Source organism: Cynocephalus volans, chromosome 5, assembly GCF_027409185.1.
Source record: "Cynocephalus volans isolate mCynVol1 chromosome 5, mCynVol1.pri, whole genome shotgun sequence".
In the NCBI taxonomy this organism is placed as follows: Eukaryota; Metazoa; Chordata; class Mammalia; order Dermoptera; family Cynocephalidae; genus Cynocephalus; species Cynocephalus volans.
In genome coordinates this window covers 92,993,705-93,014,128 of record NC_084464.1, presented here as the reverse complement: position 1 = coordinate 93,014,128, position 20,424 = coordinate 92,993,705, and the positions used below count along the sequence as shown (strand labels likewise).

General features: G+C 39.2%; 1 protein-coding gene and 1 non-coding gene across 4 annotated transcripts in view; both read left to right on the top strand.

Moving 5' to 3' along the window:
* The window catches only part of GABRR1 (gamma-aminobutyric acid type A receptor subunit rho1), a 33,443-nt gene extending 25,667 nt beyond the window's left edge, over positions 1-7,776 (top strand). For all 3 annotated transcript variants that reach the window (XM_063097649.1, XM_063097648.1, XM_063097647.1), the window contains 4 exons: positions 2,333-2,473; positions 4,818-4,970; positions 6,347-6,543; positions 7,486-7,776. In XM_063097649.1, coding sequence (XP_062953719.1) covers positions 2,333-2,473; positions 4,818-4,970; positions 6,347-6,543; positions 7,486-7,776 — 782 coding nt within the window. The remainder of the gene's footprint in view (positions 1-2,332; positions 2,474-4,817; positions 4,971-6,346; positions 6,544-7,485) is intronic.
* Positions 7,777-19,852: 12,076 nt separating this feature from the next.
* On the top strand, positions 19,853-19,953 carry LOC134379397 (small nucleolar RNA U13). The gene has a single exon (XR_010023793.1). It is a non-coding gene; the product is annotated as a small nucleolar RNA U13 (small nucleolar RNA).
* Positions 19,954-20,424: the final 471 nt, after the last annotated feature.

Genomic DNA, 20,424 nt, shown 5'->3' with positions numbered 1-20,424 from the left:
GAGAGCCACCCAAGTGTCTATCAAGAGGTGAATGGATATACAAAATGTGGTACAGTATATACGTACAATGGAATATTACCATCTTAAAAACCAAGGAAATTCTGACACATGCTATAGCATGGATGAAATTGAGGATATTATGCTAAGTGAACTAAGTCAGTCACAAGACAAATCGTATGATTTCACTTTTATGAAGTACTTGGAGTCGTAAAATCATAGACACAGAAAATAGAATTGTGGTTGCCAGGAGCTGGGGGAGGAAAGTGGGGGTTTATTGTTTAACGGGCACAGAGTTTCAGTTTTGCAATATAAAAGAGTTCTGGAGTTGGATGGTGTTGTTGGTTGCACAACATTATGAAGGTATTTAATACCACTAAACAGTACATTTAAAAATGGCTAAGATGGTGAAATGTATGTTATGTGTATTTTACTGCAATAAAAACAACAGCAACAACAACAAAAACCATGCCCCTGGAAGGGCCAGCCTGAGGCAGTTCAGGCGAACTAGCCACTTATATCTCTAGCTCTCTCCACATCTGCTCGTTCTGCTCTTGGCCAAAACGCTTCCTCTGACTGGCATAGTCTGGACTCCCCCGTGACTCCAGCTTGTACACTTTTCCCAAAAATGGCACTTCCAGGCAGTGTCAAAGTCCTAGTGGGGAATTGCATTGGTCCAGGGCACCTCTGTAAGCCAGCCTGAGCTTGTGGTGGTGGATCAGGTGTCCCCTGGCTCCAGTCACCTGGGGCTGAGGAGTGCGAGATGTTCGCACCACACCCAGCAGGTGCCCAGTGGACAACTGCCCAGGGCACTGAGCATGGGGAAAGGGTGTAGCACAGTGGCTTTACCTCTGTGGTGCACTCGGGAGAGTGCGGCGCTGGGAGCACAGCGACACTCCCGCCGCGGGTTCGGATCCTATATAGGAATGGCCGGTGCACTCACTGGCTGAGTACCGGTCATGAAAAAGACAAAAAAAAAAAAAAAAACCTCTGCTTTGTCACTTAACCCTCCGGAGAGCCCTGTGAGAAGGTCGTTATCTCTAATCTCTATTGCCTAGGGCACAGAGCTAAGTGGTGGAGCCAGACTGAAATACTAAGTTCATTGGCTCCAGAACCTTGTTTTCCCCACTACACCAAGGCAGTTTCTGCCCCCACTTGCAGTGTAGCTTCTTCCAGGTTGGATTGGCCAGGGCTCCACCAGAGAAACAGAACCAGTAGGATATACATAAGAGATTTATTGTAAGGATTTGGTTTACCGGATTGTGGTGGCTTGCTAGGCACGTCCCAAATCTGCAGGGCAGACCATCAGGAGGGTAGTCAGTGCAACTGATGCCACAGTCCACAGGTGCAATTTCTTCTTCCAGGAACCTCGGCTCTGTTCTTAAGGTCTGTCACCTGATTGGATCAGGCCCACCCAGATCATCCAGGATTATCTCCTTTCCTGAAAGTCCACTGGCTGTAGATACTAGTCACATCTACAGAACACCTTCACAGATTAGTGTTCGATTGAATAACTGGGTACTATAGCCAAGCCAAGTTGACACATGAAACTGACCATCATGCAGGTCAAGGGTTAGGAAACAGGAATCAAACAATGTCAAGGAGCCCCAGAAAGAACTGTTTACACATGAACAGATTGGACTGGCAACTCCATTAGGTTTTACTTCAGTTATGCCCAGGGTGCAGGTAGGTTTGTTAAATTGAAGTAAGAAGTGTATTGTCCTGAAGTGGTGGTGGGGAGGTGGGGTAATGGTAGCACAGAAAGGGTGATTATCATGGAATCACTTTGGCTTCACCCTGGGTAGGAGCAAGTGGGGGCCTACAGAGAAGGCACTTGCTTCACTCCCATTTCTTTATGGGTCCTTTGTCACTAGGATGCAGTCCTTATTACCTGATAGTGTTTAAAGGTATTTGCCATCAATTGATAAGTCATTACACTTTGAAAGAAGGAAAGAAAGGCTAAATTACCCCATTCATAAGGCCAAACCATGTGAAACTTTGCTGATGTTTGACTATTTCTGACCTATAGAAATAGCAATTTCTTTGGATTTAACCTAATAAATAGCAGGCTGCATTGTGGTGTGAGCTCTTTTGCAGGAATTATGAGCATTTAGGCTTGAGAGCTTTACTCTGATGCCTTTGGGAGCCTGGGGAGAATTAGCCTTGTCTTTTTTAGATTTTGTTTTGCTTTGCCTAGACTGCGGTTTGCTTATTCAAACTATCTTCTCACAATCCCGAGAGCTTGTGCAGGAGATCACAACCCACATATTCCATGCAGCCTCACAGGTCTGTCTTGCCAATGCCTCATGCCTGATTCTGTCTCCCATCTTTTTAGATGCCTACACAGAAGATGACCTCATGCTGTACTGGAAAAAAGGCAACGACTCCTTAAAGACAGATGAGCGGATCTCGCTCTCTCAGTTCCTCATTCAAGAATTCCACACCACCACTAAACTGGCCTTCTACAGCAGCACAGGTGAGCGTGAGGTTGGGGCTGAGAGCGGGGCGGGCTTCATTGTGGCCCTGGTGTTAGGAAAGGTGTGAATTGGTTGTCAAGTGAGCAGAGCAAGTGTATTTGAAACCACAGACAGGAATCCTAAATGAAGTCTAGTGGGTGGCAAGCATGGGATGGAGGTGATTTTTCGAAACCACCAAATGCATTGGAAGTGATAAACTAAAAAATATTAGTAGAGACTCATAAGCCACATGAGTAGGTTTATTTGAGACAATCACACTGCCACTTTAGCAGCTGGCATCTCACCCCTGATTTGACTACCAGAGCCCCCTCCTTTACAGCAAGGAACAAGTTCAGTTTCAGCCTGCTGTTTTCCATTCACTTTCTGCCACTTCAGCCAGCCCCTCTGCAGTGCTCCACTCTTGATCAATCCCCTTTCGCTCCACTGCTTCCACAGCCCCTCTTTATGGACCTCTGCTAAGCCATGGTGCAGGAGCACTGGACATTCCCCCCTTGGGCCTGGCTATTGCTTTTTGAAGCAATGGTCTGGATAGGCTTGTACCTCCCGTTTCCTGTGGGCATGCTCTGCACTTCCTCCTGGCAGCGGCCTATGCTACTTAAGCAGCTGAGGTTAACTCTCTCCACTCCTTGCCTCTTTTTTTGACCAGTCAAATTTCAAGATGATTTTGCTCACATCTTTATGCAGTTTCTATTGCTAAAAGCTTGCACAATTGACTGCACTATTTAAGTACACCGTGGTCTTTCTAATCTATAGGAGAGAGCATGGTTTTACTTCCAGCGTAGCGTGGCAATCCAGCACATCTTATCTCCTGTATCTATCACCCATGAATCTTGGTTCTTCAGAGGACCCCCATTCCTTTGACCCTCAGCATTCCCACAGTCCATCCACAATCACTTGCTGGTACCAAGAGGCATGTCCAATGCGTTATAATTACCCGGGCTGCCAAGTTTCCAAGTTAATGTTGCCAGGTCCCCATTTTATTTTCAGTCCTAGGCATCTCAAGCTTATCCTGCCTTTTACTTCCATCATCCTTCCTTTCCCTTCAACTCCTCCACGTGTATTTTTTCCTTGTAAAGAACACAAAGGCAGAACTAAAGTATAGGTGGACCTGTGAACATTCTGTTCCTAATACAATGTTGTGTTTCACTTCATATTTTATTTTATTTTATTTTATTTATTTATTTTTTTAAGAATCTTTTTTTTTTTTTTTTTTTTTTTTGTCCTTTTTCGTGACCGGCACTCAGCCAGTGAGTGCACCGGCCAGTCCTATATAGGATCCGAACCCGCGGCGGGAGCGTCGCAGCGCTCCCAGCGCCGCACTCTACCAAGTGCGCCACGGGCTCGGCCCTTCACTTCATATTTTAACTTAAAACACATCACCCATTGGGCCGGCCCGTGGCTCACTCGGGAGAGTGCGGTGCTGATAACACCAAGGCCCCGGGTTCGGATCCCATATACGGATGGCCGGTTCGCTCACTGTCTGAGCGTGGTGCTCACAACACCAAGTCAAGGGTTAAGATCCCCTTACCGGTCATCTTTTAAAAAAAAAAAAAAAAAAAAAAAACACATCACCCATAAAGAAATTCAAAAGGAGTTGTTTGAATCAATGCTTCTCAAACTCTGATGTGCATATGAATCCTGCGGAGAATATTGTTAATTGGAGGGGCCGGCCCGTGGCTCACTCGGGAGAGTGCGGTGCTGATAACACCAAGGCCACGGGTTCGGATCCCATATAGGGATGGCCAGTTTGCTCACTGGCTGAGCGTGGTGCTGACAACACCCAGTCAAGGGTTAAGATCCCCTTACCGGTCATCTTTTAAAAAAAAAAGAATATTGTTAATTGGAGATTCTGATTTCAGTAGGTCTGGGCTGTGGCCCGAGAGTTTGTATTCCTTTTCTTTTTTTTTTTCCTTATTGAAACTTAATTGATTGTACATACTGTGGGGTATCACATTGAATATCAATACCTGTGGGCAATATGTGATCCTCAAATCAGGATAATTAGTATATTCAATATTACTGAGAGTCTGCATTTCTAACCAGCTTCCAGATGATAGTGAGGCTGCTGGACTTTAGACCATATTTTGAGTAACAAGAGCTTAAATGACATTCTCAAAGGGTTCCCTTTGTGTGTAGAACAGGAGCCAAAGGTTTCTTGAGATGGATTCACACAGGGGGTGTGGGTTCCCATACAATCACTCAGTTCATGATTCTCCTCACTTCCACCTTACAGAGGCATGGTAAGGGTCCAGTGTGGTGTCTGAGGCATTTATGATTCCCTAAATAAAATCTGCTTTATGAAGGAGCTATGATGTGCGCTATCTTTTCTTCTTTATCCCCCAGGCTGGTACAACCGTCTGTACATTAACTTCACATTACGTCGCCACATCTTCTTCTTCTTGCTCCAAACCTATTTTCCCGCTACGCTGATGGTCATGCTGTCCTGGGTGTCCTTCTGGATCGACCGCAGAGCTGTGCCTGCCAGAGTCCCCTTAGGTAAGGAACATCTCAAGTGCACATTCCCAGCATCTGAAAATACAAGTAATTCCTTCCGGATAAAACATTTCTTTTTACATTGGTTCTGTGCCCCTTTTGGCATTTTGACTTGAGAGAACTACAAGTTATTTATACACTAGTAAAATCCCATCATTAAGAATCCCTGTAGCAAAACTGTCTCTGGGTTCCTGTAGGAGCCCATCCAAGCAGCCCACCTTTATTCTTGTTAGAGCTGTGTTCTAGGGTGGGTGATCCTGGTCTGTGGGTGCTTTCTCTGCTCACCTGCATAAGAAATCATATTTTATAACAAGGTTTCTGCAAAGGTGGTCCAAAGGATCTTTGCAATAGAATCTCTAAGTGAAATTGTTAAAAACAAAGACTCCTGGGTTCCATCACATCTATAGAATCAGAATCTCTGAGTGAGGACCAGGAACCTGCCTTTTTAATAAGTTCTCCCAGTAATTCTTACACATTCTCAAGTCTGAGAATCCCTACTCTATAAGCATTCCATCAATAGCTATTTGCCATCAACTGTCTTTCTCCCTTTCAGTATAGTACCCACTTACTCACACATACCACCACTGCTCAGACAGTTCGGGGGCTGCAAGACAGTGTGTGACCCATCAGGTTTTAGTGAAACTGGATTGCATCTGGCCCTGAGGATGACCCCAATCCCTGTGATTTGATATTTGCTGAACAAATGTTCTGAGCTTAATTTGAAATCCCAGGCAAATTTCCACGGACAGATGCCCTGTTCTCTATCAGTTGTTCTGTAGCTTGAACAGTTACTGTGCCAAATATAAATTCTAGTTTTAAAATCTGTCTCCTATAAATGACTTTGGTAAAACTGACCTCTGAATTTTCATGTGTCAACATTGCTAAAAGGGCAGACAGGCCCAGCTCGGCAGTGGCTGCCAGAGGCATCCTGACCTCTGATAATGGACTGTAGGACTGGACAGCAGCAGCCAGGATACAACATTAAACCTGGTACACTTTTTCCCCTTGATGGAGCAGTAGTTACAAGAAACATATATACCTGCTCATATATGCAATCTCTTATTTTTAAATAATTGAGTTGAAATAAATGTCTTAATGCCAAAATGTCTGGGGTTCTCTACAGAAGGGTACAGTGATTCAGAGGCTATGATGAATGTACAGAATATACAGAGGGGAAAGGATGGGGATGAGGGGTTGAGGGACAGGAAGAGCTTTTTAAAAGCTAAGTCTTGAAAGATGAGTAGGTGTTTGCTAGACAGAGGGCGGGGTGCAGACATTCTAGGCAGCGGGAACAGTACAGACAAAGCAGCAGAGGCACGAAGCCACCCAGGGTTTGGTGAAAGACAAATGCTTTTTACTCACTCAGTGTCTGCTTGCAGGCATCACGACGGTGCTGACCATGTCCACCATCATCACGGGTGTAAACGCCTCCATGCCCCGCGTGTCCTACATCAAGGCCGTGGACATTTACCTCTGGGTCAGCTTTGTGTTCGTGTTCCTCTCGGTGCTGGAGTATGCAGCGGTCAACTACCTGACCACGGTGCAGGAGCGCAAGGAGCGGAAGCTGCGGGAGAAGGTGACCTTACCATGGGCTTAAAGTGTCTGGGTGGGATGGAGCCTGGTCAGACCGTCTCTGTAAGCTCTGTCATGATACCCCCTCCTCTGCCCACTTCTCTGAGTTGTGAAGATCACACAAAATGACGTATGCGAAGACAGAGTGAAAGTTACTCTGGGCTACTTCTTTCAATGAAAGAAGGATGTATTCTTTCATTGAAACATTTATTTTGCACCTCCCATTTTCCAGGAGCCGCTAAGCCAACTCAACTAAGACATGGTCCCTTTAATCTTGGTGGTGTTCATAGGTTAGTGAGGGAATCCCAGGAGAAAAATAAATGACAACTTTACATGGTGGAACAAATTTTTCATGAACATAGACATGTAATAAAAGAACACTCCAGGGAAGAACATCCCCCATTCTAGGAAATTTTCCTTCCTATGTGGCCTCATACATCTCCCATCATTTCCCAGGTCATCTCCCCTCCCACCTGGCTTTCCTTTCTTCCTCCAGCCTGCAGCTCAATGGTTATCTCCTCCAGAAGACTCTAACCGTGTAGTAGTGATCTACCTCCACAATGCTGCACCTTTCCGAATCCCATCCCTATGACAAACACACACGCATAATAACGAGATCTATAAATTTTTATCAGGGCTCGTACCAGTTTAGGCTCTCATGAAGAACAAGGCGATTTATCTAACCACAAACATTCTTATTGGTCCCTGGTATGACATTGTGATATTTCCTAAGAGTCGATTTGTAGACTTTAGTTCAATAAAATGGATACCTGCTATTTGAGAATGTTTCCTGTGACACCACCATTATTTTTCTACTCTCCCCTCCCCAAACTGGGAATAAAAGAAACTAGAAAAAGGCAACACCCTCCACTCTGCAGTTGTTTTGAAGGGTTCTGAGAGATGACGCCAAGGGGCACATCCCAATGTGCGTTTGCTGTGTTCGCAGCCTCCCTGCACCTGTGGGTTATCTCAGCCCACACCACAGCTAGATGGCAGCTACAGCGATGGGGAGGTGAACGACCTGGGCAACTACATGACGGAGAACGGAGAGAAGCCCGACAGGATGATGGTGCAACTGACCCTGGCCTCGGAGAGGTGCTCTCCCCAGAGGAAAAGTCACAGAAGCAGCTACATGAGCATGAGGATCGACACCCACGCCATTGACAAATACTCCAGGATCATTTTTCCAGCAGCATACATTTTATTCAATTTAATATACTGGTCTATTTTCTCATAGATACCCTAATTCTATAACTTTCACATTCTTTATGGTATGCACTACAGAAATATCTGTATAATGAAAAAGAATTGAAGGTTATAGTGAAAAAAATAAATAAATTCCCAATACCCACCCATGTTTTCACTTTCCCTTCTCCAGCTTTCCAAAGCTACGGCTATATTGACAAGACTCTTACTGACTGGTTTAATTTGCACTTATTAACTATCTCTTGAATACACAGCATTATACTAGGTGCTACAGGAATGTAACAATGTAGCAACTGGTATTAGATGTAACCCAGATCCCCTGGGAAAGCACACTACCAGAGTTGTAGGCACATTGTAATTCAACCTCTCTTTAGACTCTAGATGCTATTCACATGAATGATTTCCTTTACGTGTCATTATATTCTCCAGAGTAGGTGGAATTGGGAAGCATCTAAGTTCATTTGCATGGAAACTACATGCACCTAAATCCCCACTGACAGAAACTCATGCTTCAGTTTATAGCCTATTATCTATTTTTTATGTATCTCCTTATGTTTATTTTAATGAAAGGCAATAATCATATTCATATCATTTAGTTGACATGCTGCAGTTCACAAGTTTTCACCTCTTCACGAGAAAAGCTCTTTAGGTTGGTGCAATTGCTTCTGATTTGGATGGAAATTTCCCTGGTAGGGAAACTTGGGAGACAACGGTACAGTATATGCATGCTTTTTGTCTATTTTGTCATAGAGAAAACTAGGCTAGAAAACTTTTGTTTAAGTGTCTCCTGTTTTATAATCAATGCTTCATGTATCTCCACCTTGGAGCATGTCCTCGTTCAAAGTGAAGTCCTTTCTCAATAATGTGATATCTTCACTGAGGAACTTGGGAAGAGACTGACTTTTCTGTATAAATATTTCAAGAAAATGCATGATTTGGGACTACCTGTACCTCATTAGAATGAGAAATACTCACATGGTTTCTAAAGGTAAAAAGAACACCAAAAAGCAAAGAAATGGGAAGACATCACTGGATGTCTGCATTTATACACAGTGAAAACTACCATTTCCTTTTTCCTTTTTTTGGCGGCTGGCCGGTACTGGGATCTGAACCCTTGACCTTGGTGTTAAAACAAGTTAAGCTAACCAGCTAGCCCCCAAACCAGCATTTTCTTTGAACCAGAAAACAATTGTCATCCAAACCAGAAAGCCCATTTGCCAGGCAGAAGGATGGCCCAATGGCAACTGATGTCAGGGCATGGGATAAAGGAGAGGGTTCTAATTTGAGGTATTATATTTAAAGTTATTTATACTATATATCTATATACTATATAGATCAATCCTCACCAAACCTACCTAAAGAGCGTTTGTCTTATTTGAAGCTCACTTTAATAAAGTGAACACTATGCACAATGATGTTATTTTCATTTCAAAGTTAATTTGACTGTTCATTGATACTAAATAATAGCATGGTATGTCTTCATTTGCAGGAATATACTTTATTCTAATTTGAAAAAAGCGTATTTGCATAAATCCTAATAATAAGGCAATCTATAGCTCACTTGGTAGAGTGTGGTGCCGATAACACCCAGTCAAGTGTTTGGATCTCCTTACAGGCCAGCTGCAAACAAAAAAGGCAATCTAAGTTTTTTGGGAAACTCAAATAGATAAACTCAAAAGGATATAGATGAAATAGTTAAAGGTTAACTTTTGTGTGTGTGTGTGTGTGGCTGGCCGGTATGGTGATCTGAAGCCTTGACCCTGGTGGTACATCGTGCTCTAACCAACTGAGCTGGCTGACCAGCCCTAAATGTTAACTTTTGATGTTTAAAAAATGTTATTTTTAAGACATTGCTTATTTTATAGAACAATTTTAATCAACTCTTCACAGTCATCTTTGCCACTGTCTTCTCATCACTAGTTCCACTCTGAATCATCTAGAATGTTTCTAGGGAAAAATCATCTGAACTTCCGTCTCATTTGGGATACTCCACCATTTGAACCAGTGTATAGGATGCTCTTTTAGTCTGCTAAAGCTGCCATAGCACAATAGCACAGACTGGGTGGCTTAGACAACAGAAATTTATTTTCTCACAGTTCTCAAGGCTGAAGTTCAAGATCAAGGTGTCAGCAGGCTTGGTTTCTCCGGAAGCCTCTCTTCCTGGCTTGCAGATGGCTGCCTTCCCACTGTGTCTTCACATGGTCTCCCCCACCGCCAAGATAATTATTATATTTATTATTACACAATGTAATCATTTTCTGTGGCCCTTTATCAATTTCTTACTAACCCTCCCTCCCCCTCCCCCTTTCCCACCTCTGGTAGCCTCAGTTCCATTCCGTTCTCTCCTTTTGAAAATTCAGCAAATTATTGTGATTCTTGTATCTTTTTCTTTTTTCTAGCTCCAATTTATGGGTGATGACATGGTATTTCTCTTTCTGTGCCTGGTTTATTTCACTTAATTTTCTCTAAGTTCATCCATGTTGCTTTTCTATGTACATGTCTGTGTCCTAATTTCTTCTTCTTATAACACCACCAGTCATTTTGGATTAGGGCCCATCTCAATTACCTCATTTAACCTTAATTACCTTTTTAAAGGCCCCATTTTTAAATAGCCATATTAGGAGTCAGGGCTTCTAACATACCAATTTTAAGGGGGGGTGACCACAATTCATTCCATAACAGAGGCCCATGGAAATTATTCATTTGTATAATAATATATCTAATGCATCTTATAGGTGTTTATTCTTGATCTTTGCAACATAATCACATACAGTATTATTTTTTAAAGTGATCTTTACAAGGCTTCTTTACATTGATAGCCACACTACTGACTGTAAGGAATAAGTGATTAAATTCATGTTAAATTCTTTTGCTACCTTTTCTCACAATTCTTCAGTGACCTCTATAAGCATCTAAAACTAACATTGAGTGAGGTAATTTCCTGGCTAATGTGTTTTTCTTAAGGCAGTTTGTTGCCAAAGTTATGTAATTGAGAGAGTGCTCTGTAATATGACTTTGTAGTAAAGACCCAAATATAAAGCAACACCCGCTTTTCTGACAGATAATTTTGCAGAAAACTTCATCATATACGTGAACATCGATAGTATATATCTTTTTCTCTTTTTCTTTAACATACCTCTTCAAAGGTAGTATAGTATTTAATAAACTTTTACTGGCATATAGGGAGATTTGGTTAATAATATTACCCAGGTAATAGGCAGGTTCCATGTGGCCATATTGAATAATTTTTAAAGAGTTAAAATACTGTAAAACATACTTGCCTAAAACTATATCAAACATAATGTATTTTCTGCTTTGTGGTTCTGAAAGCACTTCAGGATTTCGGGGGTTTCTTATTGCTGTGATACAATGTGGACATCATAAAGATGTGTGGAAGTGTAAGCCAGCAGAGAACTGGGGTTTTAGTCAAACCAGCTTTTATTTAATGGCAATATTCTCTTCCTGTGTTATATATTTCTAAACAATGTTTTTAGTTTTTTCATAATTCATATTTTATAGAGAAGAGTGGTAATGCTGGATCTTAGAATGAAAAATGGGTTAGTAACAATGAAACCTCACGTGTAAACCCAATTTTACAAAAAGTACTTTCACATTCACTGTTTCATTTGAACCTGAATGTAAAGGCCAAGGAAGGTTAACTGACTGGCTTGCAGATACATGGTTAATAAGTGGAAGACCCTAACTCGATAATCATTCACCTTATTACAGATAATAGACACATATTGGACAAACCAAGTTATACACAATACATAAATACTAGTATAAGAAAAGTTTTTTACCCAATGGCACCTTTTTATTCATTCATTTGTTCATCGAGTAATATTGTTATGTAGTAGCAACGTTCCCAACCAGTGCTTCTCAAACTACCTGTGGTGAAGGGCGTTTGTTTTTTAAAATTTCTAATTCATCAGCTTTTTGTATGAGCTTTTTAAAACTGAAGAGTCCTTGACATATAACCCGGTCCTCAGCCTGCATTCCACCCTCCAGGGACACGAACTTGTGGATTTCAACCGTGGAGCCCCCTACTGTGTGTGGCTATAATCACAAGAATAACACGTTAGCTCACTTCAGTATTATCACAACTCTCAGAATAAATGGATGCTTACATATTGTGAATTTATTTTAATCTATTTTCTTAAAATTATTTCTACTGTTAGTACCTTTGTGTGGAAGGAGACATCGTTAAATTTCTTGAGACCATTTCATAAATGCCCTCTTGTTTACTTCAAAACGATCTACATATTGGTGAGCTTAGTGGGTTTCTTCAAGTAGCACTTACGGAAGAGACTGTACCCACTCAGTCCCTACTGTGATGAAACACATGCATTTGTAGGACACATGGCTGGCACGCAGGCGTTGACTATTAGAACTGAATGAAGGTAACTGATCTCCTTGAGAATCAAATCCATGCCTAAGTGAGGGTAACTTATGTGAGGTACCCAACCACCCAACTATTCCTTATATCTATAATGGGAGGTAGAAAAGGGGAAAGCTTTTAGCTTTTTCATTTTTCACGATTTGCAATATACCCTTTTTAAAAAGGCATAAAATTTTCCAAGTTTCAAGCACCCAAATCTTTCATTTCATGATAACACACTAAAGAACGCATACTAAGAAACATGTACTAAGTTAATAAAGAAAAAATAAAATAAAATTAAGTAAAGTCTTGATGAAAATTTAAAATCTAGTTAGCAGGAAAAAACAAAAAACTTTCAACCTCAGGCCAAATGACTGCAAGACAAAATTTAGGTAATATCTTTTGAGTCTACACAATGCCAATAGTTTGTTTGGTACGATGAATTGAATAATTACTCTGGCATGGTGTAGGTTAAATTCTCATGTACCTTTCAAACTTTGTAATTCTCCAATAAATAAAAGCCCTTTAAACGTTTTATACATCTAATTTATTCTGAAAACTAAAAATAAGACAGGGAACCACAATCCTATAAAGAGATGCAAAAAGTAAATTCTCCCAAATTCTATTTCCTTTGCCTTAAAAATTTAATTGACATTTCTAAAAGTGCTCATTAACACTGGGGAAAACCCACTGGAGCAGGAAAAAAGGTTCTGGCAACAAATGTAAAATATAATCTTAAATTTAATTTTTTGTTGCAATGGAGAACTTAGATGAATGTAATTCCAAAACACTGTCGCTAAAAATGATGGATTCCAAGGAAAATGGAATTTTTGCAGGCTGAGATATCAATGGAATTATTCGATATGGATTAAATAAACAGGCAGAAGTTGCTTTAGGAAATCTTACTGGCTACAATGCCAAGATTTTTTTTTGTTCAAAAGCCAAGTTTTCAATCTCATTCAGGCACGTTATAACAGGATTCCACTTGCAATTTTCCAGTGGTTTCTTTCTCTTAGACCTTCTATTGGAAAGCACTCAACTCTATAGTGTCCAGTTTAATGATATGCCCAGAGAAATAGTTCAAGCATGATGAGAGAAAAAAACGGTCTCTGAAAATTTCTCAATTTTCACCCAAAATTGGCACCATTTTCTCATGTTATGCATCTACACATAACTATCCTTATTTAAAAATTAACTTTAATGTTCTGGCTTCTCTCCAAAATACTTTGACTATAACAATATGAACCAACTATGTAGTTGCTGGCTTTGCCATTCCAAATAGTTAAGTCTTTGCAAAATGGTGTTTAGTTACGAAATATGGCATGATTATACACAAACAAATCTGGTAGCTTTACCTAAAAACTATAAACTTAATGTATGGCATCAAAACTATCTTCCCATTTTGTAATACTGTTCCATAACACAATTACCATGACATTCCTCAAGTTGAATTTCCAATTTTGGGTAATTACTGTGCCTATCACCTTCAACTGGGATAAATCCAATTGCTTCTTGTAACTCAAAGTATCCCAACAGTATTGGAATCACCTAAGAACATGTTAGGAAAGCAGAATCTCAGCACCCCCCCACCCCCAGATCTACTCAATTAGATTCTATATTTTAACAAGATCCCCAGGTGATTCATATATACAAGCAAGTTAGTAAAACTCTGAACTCGGTTCTCATAACCATATGCTTTGGGTATCATTTACAAAAAGTGATGTGAGCACTGCATTTATACATTCAACAACTTATTCAATACAAGTTGAGTGCTTACTATGTGTGGTAAGCACTATGTTCACAGCTTTAGCTGATTTGCCAATCTCAAAGAAGTTGGAGAATCATCCCTAAAGTCTACAGCCTTTAAGCAACAAGCCCAGCTTAAAGAACACAAAAGCCTCTTCAAAATAGAAAAAAAATTTCCCTGGAATATTTTTAAAATATTCCTTTACCACAAAGCTGAATTTAAAATTTTAATTCTGGGCCAGCCTGTGGCTCACTTAGGAAGAGTATGGTGCTGATAACACCAAGGCCCCGGATTCGGATCCCTATATGGGGATGGCCGGTTTGCTCACTTAGGAGAACGTGGTGCTGATAGCACCAAGTCAAGGGTTAAGAACCCCTTACTAGTCATCTTTAAAAAAAAAAAATAATAATAATAAATAAAATTTTAATTCTGAAGGAGTATGAATCTGAGTTACCTGAGATTTAAGTGCTGATTTGGGTGGTCAATTTCCTTCTTTTATTCCTCCTTTTGGGGAGAAGTACTATCTTGTAAAGTTCAAGTTATAGAAAGCAGAAAAAACTCATTTATAATCCTATTAGTCAGCAGCAATGAGTAGTATTTTCTACCTTTTCTATACATTTTTAGACAGTTAGCCATCATATTTTATATACAAATTAATTTTGGTTCTTTTCTATAACACAACGTGATTTTTCTGCTAAAAACTTCCCATAATATTATGCAGCCATTAAAATCATTCCATATTATGGATGTACAAACCAATCCTTCCCCTAATGTTGGATTAAAAAAAATACTGTGATGACTACTCTTAGGCATATATTCTTGTCATTCTAGACTATTCCCTTAAATTAATAATGAATTTATAGAATGGGTGTTGGTTTGAGATCAGTATTCTTTATTGTGTTACAGTAGTGTAATTCTAGGTCTCTAGCTTTCTAAGACTTTAAAAATCAGGAATGGGTATTATACCTTAGTGATATCTGATAGTAGGAACAGTAACCCACTCAAAGTAGCTTAAGAAAGAAACAAAAGATACAGGAGAATCTCACAGGTATAAAATAAAGTGAAAGTACAGTTGGGCCTTACTGGAAAGATTTCAGACAGCTTCTCTTTCTGGGTAATACAGTACCTGTTTTTGCTTCTTGCTGGGTGATTGCTTTCTTTGCTGTCAAGATCGTCCTTCTCTGCTCATACAGGACATTCAGCTACAGGTTTATTGACCTCAAAGTCCCAGGGCTCATCACTATCTAAATGATCCCATCTCATTTCTAAATTTCTAGGAGAGCTAATTTAAGTGCCTCCCTACCCTTATCAGAATTCCATTTCAGTTCTTATAGCCTTCTAGAGAGAAGAAAAGAGGGAAAACTGGTCTTTTGGGAGATGTGAACATAATCAGTAACCAAAAGAATAAGTAACCAGAGCCATGTTAAGATTTTTCCTGCTCAGCCTACCCTGGGCTCATATGATGGCTATCTGCAAACAAGGCCAGAACTAGAAACCCCTCAGACTGCTAAAAAAAAAAAAATCAGCAACTGGTTCAACCTGAAGGACATGCTTTTGAAATATGCAGAAAACATATTTCTTTGGCAGTGGGGACAGATAGATCATGCCATAATATTAAAAGGTAATACGTGTGGTTGTGACACATTAAAGTGGGGACTGAAAATAAGTTTTGTGAGTTAACTTACCTGTTCATGTCATCTTATGATAAAAAAAATTTTTTGTTTTGTGAATTAATTTCTAAGCTTTTATAATTTCTTCCTCTGGATTTTCTAAATTCTTTTTTACCCAACTTTGGATCAGTAGAACAAAAGCAATCATATGTAGGCCAGAAGACCTTAGAGAGTACGTGGGGTAGTGTCAACATCAGAAACTGGGAAACATGGACTCAAATATGCTTGGACAAAATACCTAGAGATAAAAATCTAAGAGAAACATGGTTGCAATCTCTTCCTGCCTGGGATTTTCTACTATAAACTCATATTTTTACAACGGACCTTCTCTTAAAGAACATCCAACCCACCTGAGTGGGTCTTGTACCTGAGATTTATTAAAAGCCTTTTAAAAACTATGGAAGTCATACCAAATAGCTGCTATGAATAACTGCTCCACTGAAGAAACATTAGGGCTGAACAATGATTTAGGACCACTGCTCAACTTGCAGAGATTAATGGGGCTTGGATGTTAGTTAAAAGCTTTTGGTTTCAGCTGCATCTACATTCAGTTCTTCAAAGGTGGCATCCTACCCCTCTTTCAAGCAATGTGCAAACTTTACTTCTTTACTAATAGTCAAGAGCTACGTGTGTTCATATCAAACTTTAAGGTTCTCCTCCTGTAACACAGGATCATCCTTTGAGAAATGTGTGAGGCCAGATGACATGCCACAAAGCTATCTGTTAATCCTGAATTCACATCATTTACAGCCAGTAACAATGCCTGGATTTAGGAGCTTTGGTATGGAAATCTGAACCCGTGACCACGGTGTTATAAGGCTGCACTCTAATCAACTGAGCTAACAAGGTAGCCCTCTGCTTTCCATTCTCAGTGACTAAGTAACACAACAGATAGATAAAAATTTAAACTTTCTCAAATGCAATTTTTCATCCAGTGGGGCAATGTCTACTTAGTCTTTGACCTAAACAAGATTCTTGTCTATTTAAAACTCTGACCCAATATTCTTTTCTATTTTATATATATCTGAAGTTTATTTTTTAAAGTGATTGGATACTCTGGCTCACTGAACTAACCAAAGCTAATCTTACATTTTAATCACTGAAAAAAAGACAACTGATAGGGACTCTATTTTGAAAGCCGGTTTAAACAAAGAAATATGGATATTTGTAATTTTTTTCATATGAGGCACTCATTTTTTAACCATTGATAAGGATCTGAAAACCTGTTCTACTGCATTTGTGTTATGAAATAAAGTTACTTTGTACCAAAGTCAGAAATATTTTTTAAAAAGGAAATTCAATAATTACACATCTAACAACTCTTATCATGTACAATTTGCATTGCCATTTTCCAGTTTCTGAGACTAGTAAAACATTCATTTTTTAAACAAAAGAACTTAATAGACCTTTTAAAATTCTCATTACATGAACAACATATGACACTTATACAGCTGAAAGCTAACCAACATCTAAGAAACACTGAAGAATAAAATAGTATATCACAGTATTACTGGATAATTGTGCTTTCTCTTCATATATTTTCATTAAATGTCCATAAATGTTACTCTTAAAAAGATAATTGCTATTAAACATATTTATGAACATTTCAAATTTTTTATACACACTTTAACATGTAATTAAAATATTACAAAAAAATTATAATCTGATGTAATAGAAACTGATTGCTTACTTGAAAATATTAGCTTCAGATATATTAAAATGCATCATCCTCAACTATATAATTGGACTGCAAAATGCTTAAAGCATGTTAAAAAATAAAATAGTAATTTATCATACCTTACAGCTTTATAAAGAGTTTCTAGCTAGCACAAAGATCACGTTTATCTTACAATGAAAATGTACTGTGATGGTTTGAAGGCTAGTACTATGTAGGACATTTTCCAAAAAACTAAAGAGATGCTTCAGGCAAAAAGTTAGAAATGTATAAAACACAAAAACTATCAGAAAGATTTTTTTAAAAGGAACATACTATAAAATTAAAAAAGACTTTTCATATCAATTTCCTCTGTTCAAACAAATTGAAGTGACTCAAGTATTTTAAAATATTTTAGAAGCACTTCCTCAAAAATTTCCAAGACAGTAGCTTTCAGATGTTCCCTCAATCCCAGTGCTGCTCAGATGAAGTAAATCTTGTGAGAACTTACCACCAACCAAACTTTTTTGGGGTATGGACCGTGTCTTACTCTTCTTACACCCAGTGCTTAGAAATAGGCACCTTTCAACAAATGTTCATTGAACTCAACTTCTGAAACTGTGACAGTTAAAATATCAACACAACTCTCAATAAATAGTCCTTTGGAGGATTGTGGGAAATCAAAACACTAAGTTTATGCAAGTTTTCATAAACACATAAAATGTTCTAGTTTATCCTAAATGGTCCAGCTCTTATGAGTGCTATAGAGAGCAGTGAAAAAGGAAAAATTTCATGAGTAGTTCATATAATATGAAGAATTTGTTAAGATTGAAAAGCAGTCCAAAAATCTAGAGACAAACTAAATAGTAGCTATACTCAATCTTACATGGTATATATAGCAATTTAGCAATTAATAGTACCACATAATTGTTTTATACAGGTCCCATATTCAGGCCTGCTTTTATTTATTTATTTATTTATTTATTTAATTTTATTTTGTCGATATACATTGTGGCTGATTATTGCTCCCCATCACCAAAACCTCCCTCCCTTCTCCCTCCCCCCCCAACAATGTCCTTTCTGTTTGCTTGTCGTATCAACTTCAAGTAATTGTGGTTGTTATATCTTCTTCCCCCCACCCCGGGATTTTTTTTTGTGTGTGTGTGTGTGTGTATGTGTGAATTTGTATATTAATTTTTAGCTCCCACCAATAAGTGAGAACATGTGGTATTTCTCTTTCTGTGCCTGACTCGTTTCACTTAATATAATTCTCTCAAGGTCCATCCATGTTGTTGCAAATGGCAGTATTTCATTCGTTTTTATAGCTGAGTAGTATTCCATTGTGTAGATGTACCACATTTTCCGTATCCACTCTTCTGATGATGGACATTTGGGCTGGTTCCAACTCTTGGCTATTGTAAAGAGTGCTGCGATTAACATTGGGGAACAGGTATACCTTCGACTTGATGATGTCCATTCCTCTGGGTATATTCCCAACAGTGGGATAGCTGGGTCGTATGGTAGATCTGCAATTGTCTGAGGAACCTCCATACCATTTTCCATAGAGGCTGCACCATTTTGCAGTCCCACCAGCAATGTATGAGAGTTCCTTTTTCTCCGCAACCTCACCAGCATTTATCGTTCACGGTCTTTTGGATTTTAGCCATCCTAACTGGGGTTAGATGGTATCTCAGTGTGGTTTTGATTTGCATTTCCCAGATGCTGAGCAGGCCTGCTTTTAAGATTAAGTCACTTAAGAGAAAACACTTCCAAAGCATAATTATATTTAAACCATTAATTTAGATTACATCTTTTAAAGTCTATTAATTTAACATAGCTAAAAGCTGATATTTAAGGAAAGGCTCTCAGTACAGTGAAAGATTATAAAGGCATGCAATAAAAACACTTTCCATAAAAACAGACATCTCTGGGCCGAGCCCGTGGCGCACTCGGTAGCGTGCTGCGCTAGGAGCACGGCAACGCTCCCGCCGCGGGTTCCGATCCTATATAGGAATGACTGGTGCACTCACTGGCTGAGTGCCGGCACGGGGGGGGGGGGGGGGGGGACAGACATCTCAAGCAGGTCCACCTATACCTTTAGTTTAGGTCAGAAACTAACATTTAAAAAATCATATAATTTTAAACTTTGCACTGGGTCAGCCTAGCCTTTTAAAAAAATAAGTCGGGGCTGACCAATTAGCTCAGTTGGTTAGAACATGGTGTTATAATACCAAGGTCAAGGGTTTGGATCTCCACACCAGCCAGCCGCCAAAAAAAAAAGTCAATTTTTTGTGTACCCGAAGCAAAGTAATACTAAGGATCTCTTTTCTTCTGCAGGTTGTACAGAGATAACTACAATCACAAAAAAATGTAATCACAAAATTAAAACTCATCTTAGAATGATTGTCTGTCCACAAAGCTGCTTTAAACTTTAATGATTCCAAGCAAGGAAGCAATATTTACTTATTCAAAAAGTACTGAATATTCACAGGTAAGCTACTATGCTAGATACTATAAGAATTAAAGACACCCACATGCACGCATATTAAAAAGATACTGGAGGCTGGCCAGTTAGCTCACTTGGGACAGCATGGTGTTGAGAACAAGGTCAAGGGTTCGGATCCCCTTACAGGCCAGCCGCCAGAAAAAAAGAGTGGGGTCCTTCTGTGGTTCTTAAGTGTGATGACTGGGGTTTCACACTACTGTGAGATTTGCCTCCCTCAAATTTTGCTACTAGTTGGCACACTACCTGCCTGATGTGGGAGGGAAAAGACACTGGCTTCAAATACAGTCTAGTGAAGGAGTAATATATTACATATATATAAATCACTGAATCTGTTAAGTGATAATAAAATGTCATTCAAACTAATTCTGGGGAAAAAACTTGGTTGTCTTCTTCCTCAAAAATACACAAAATTCTAAATTTAAAAAGTTTTATTATTTGTTAACCTCCCAAAAATGAACATTTATTTTTTAAGTATAAAGAGCTAAAGAGAACCCTTCCTTATCTAAAAGTTCATTGCTCACCTATAATCCAGCAGTTCCCTTTTCACCTTCCAAAATCTTTGGAAACTTAATCCAAAATGTGAAGACCAACCAACTATGATAATGTAACCTAATTGTAAACATTTATGAAAATTTAGCAGTCACTTAGGAAACATACCATTGATGTATAAGGGTAAAGAAAGAACTTAATTCCAAAAGGAAAAACTATCATTACAAAGGAAGCA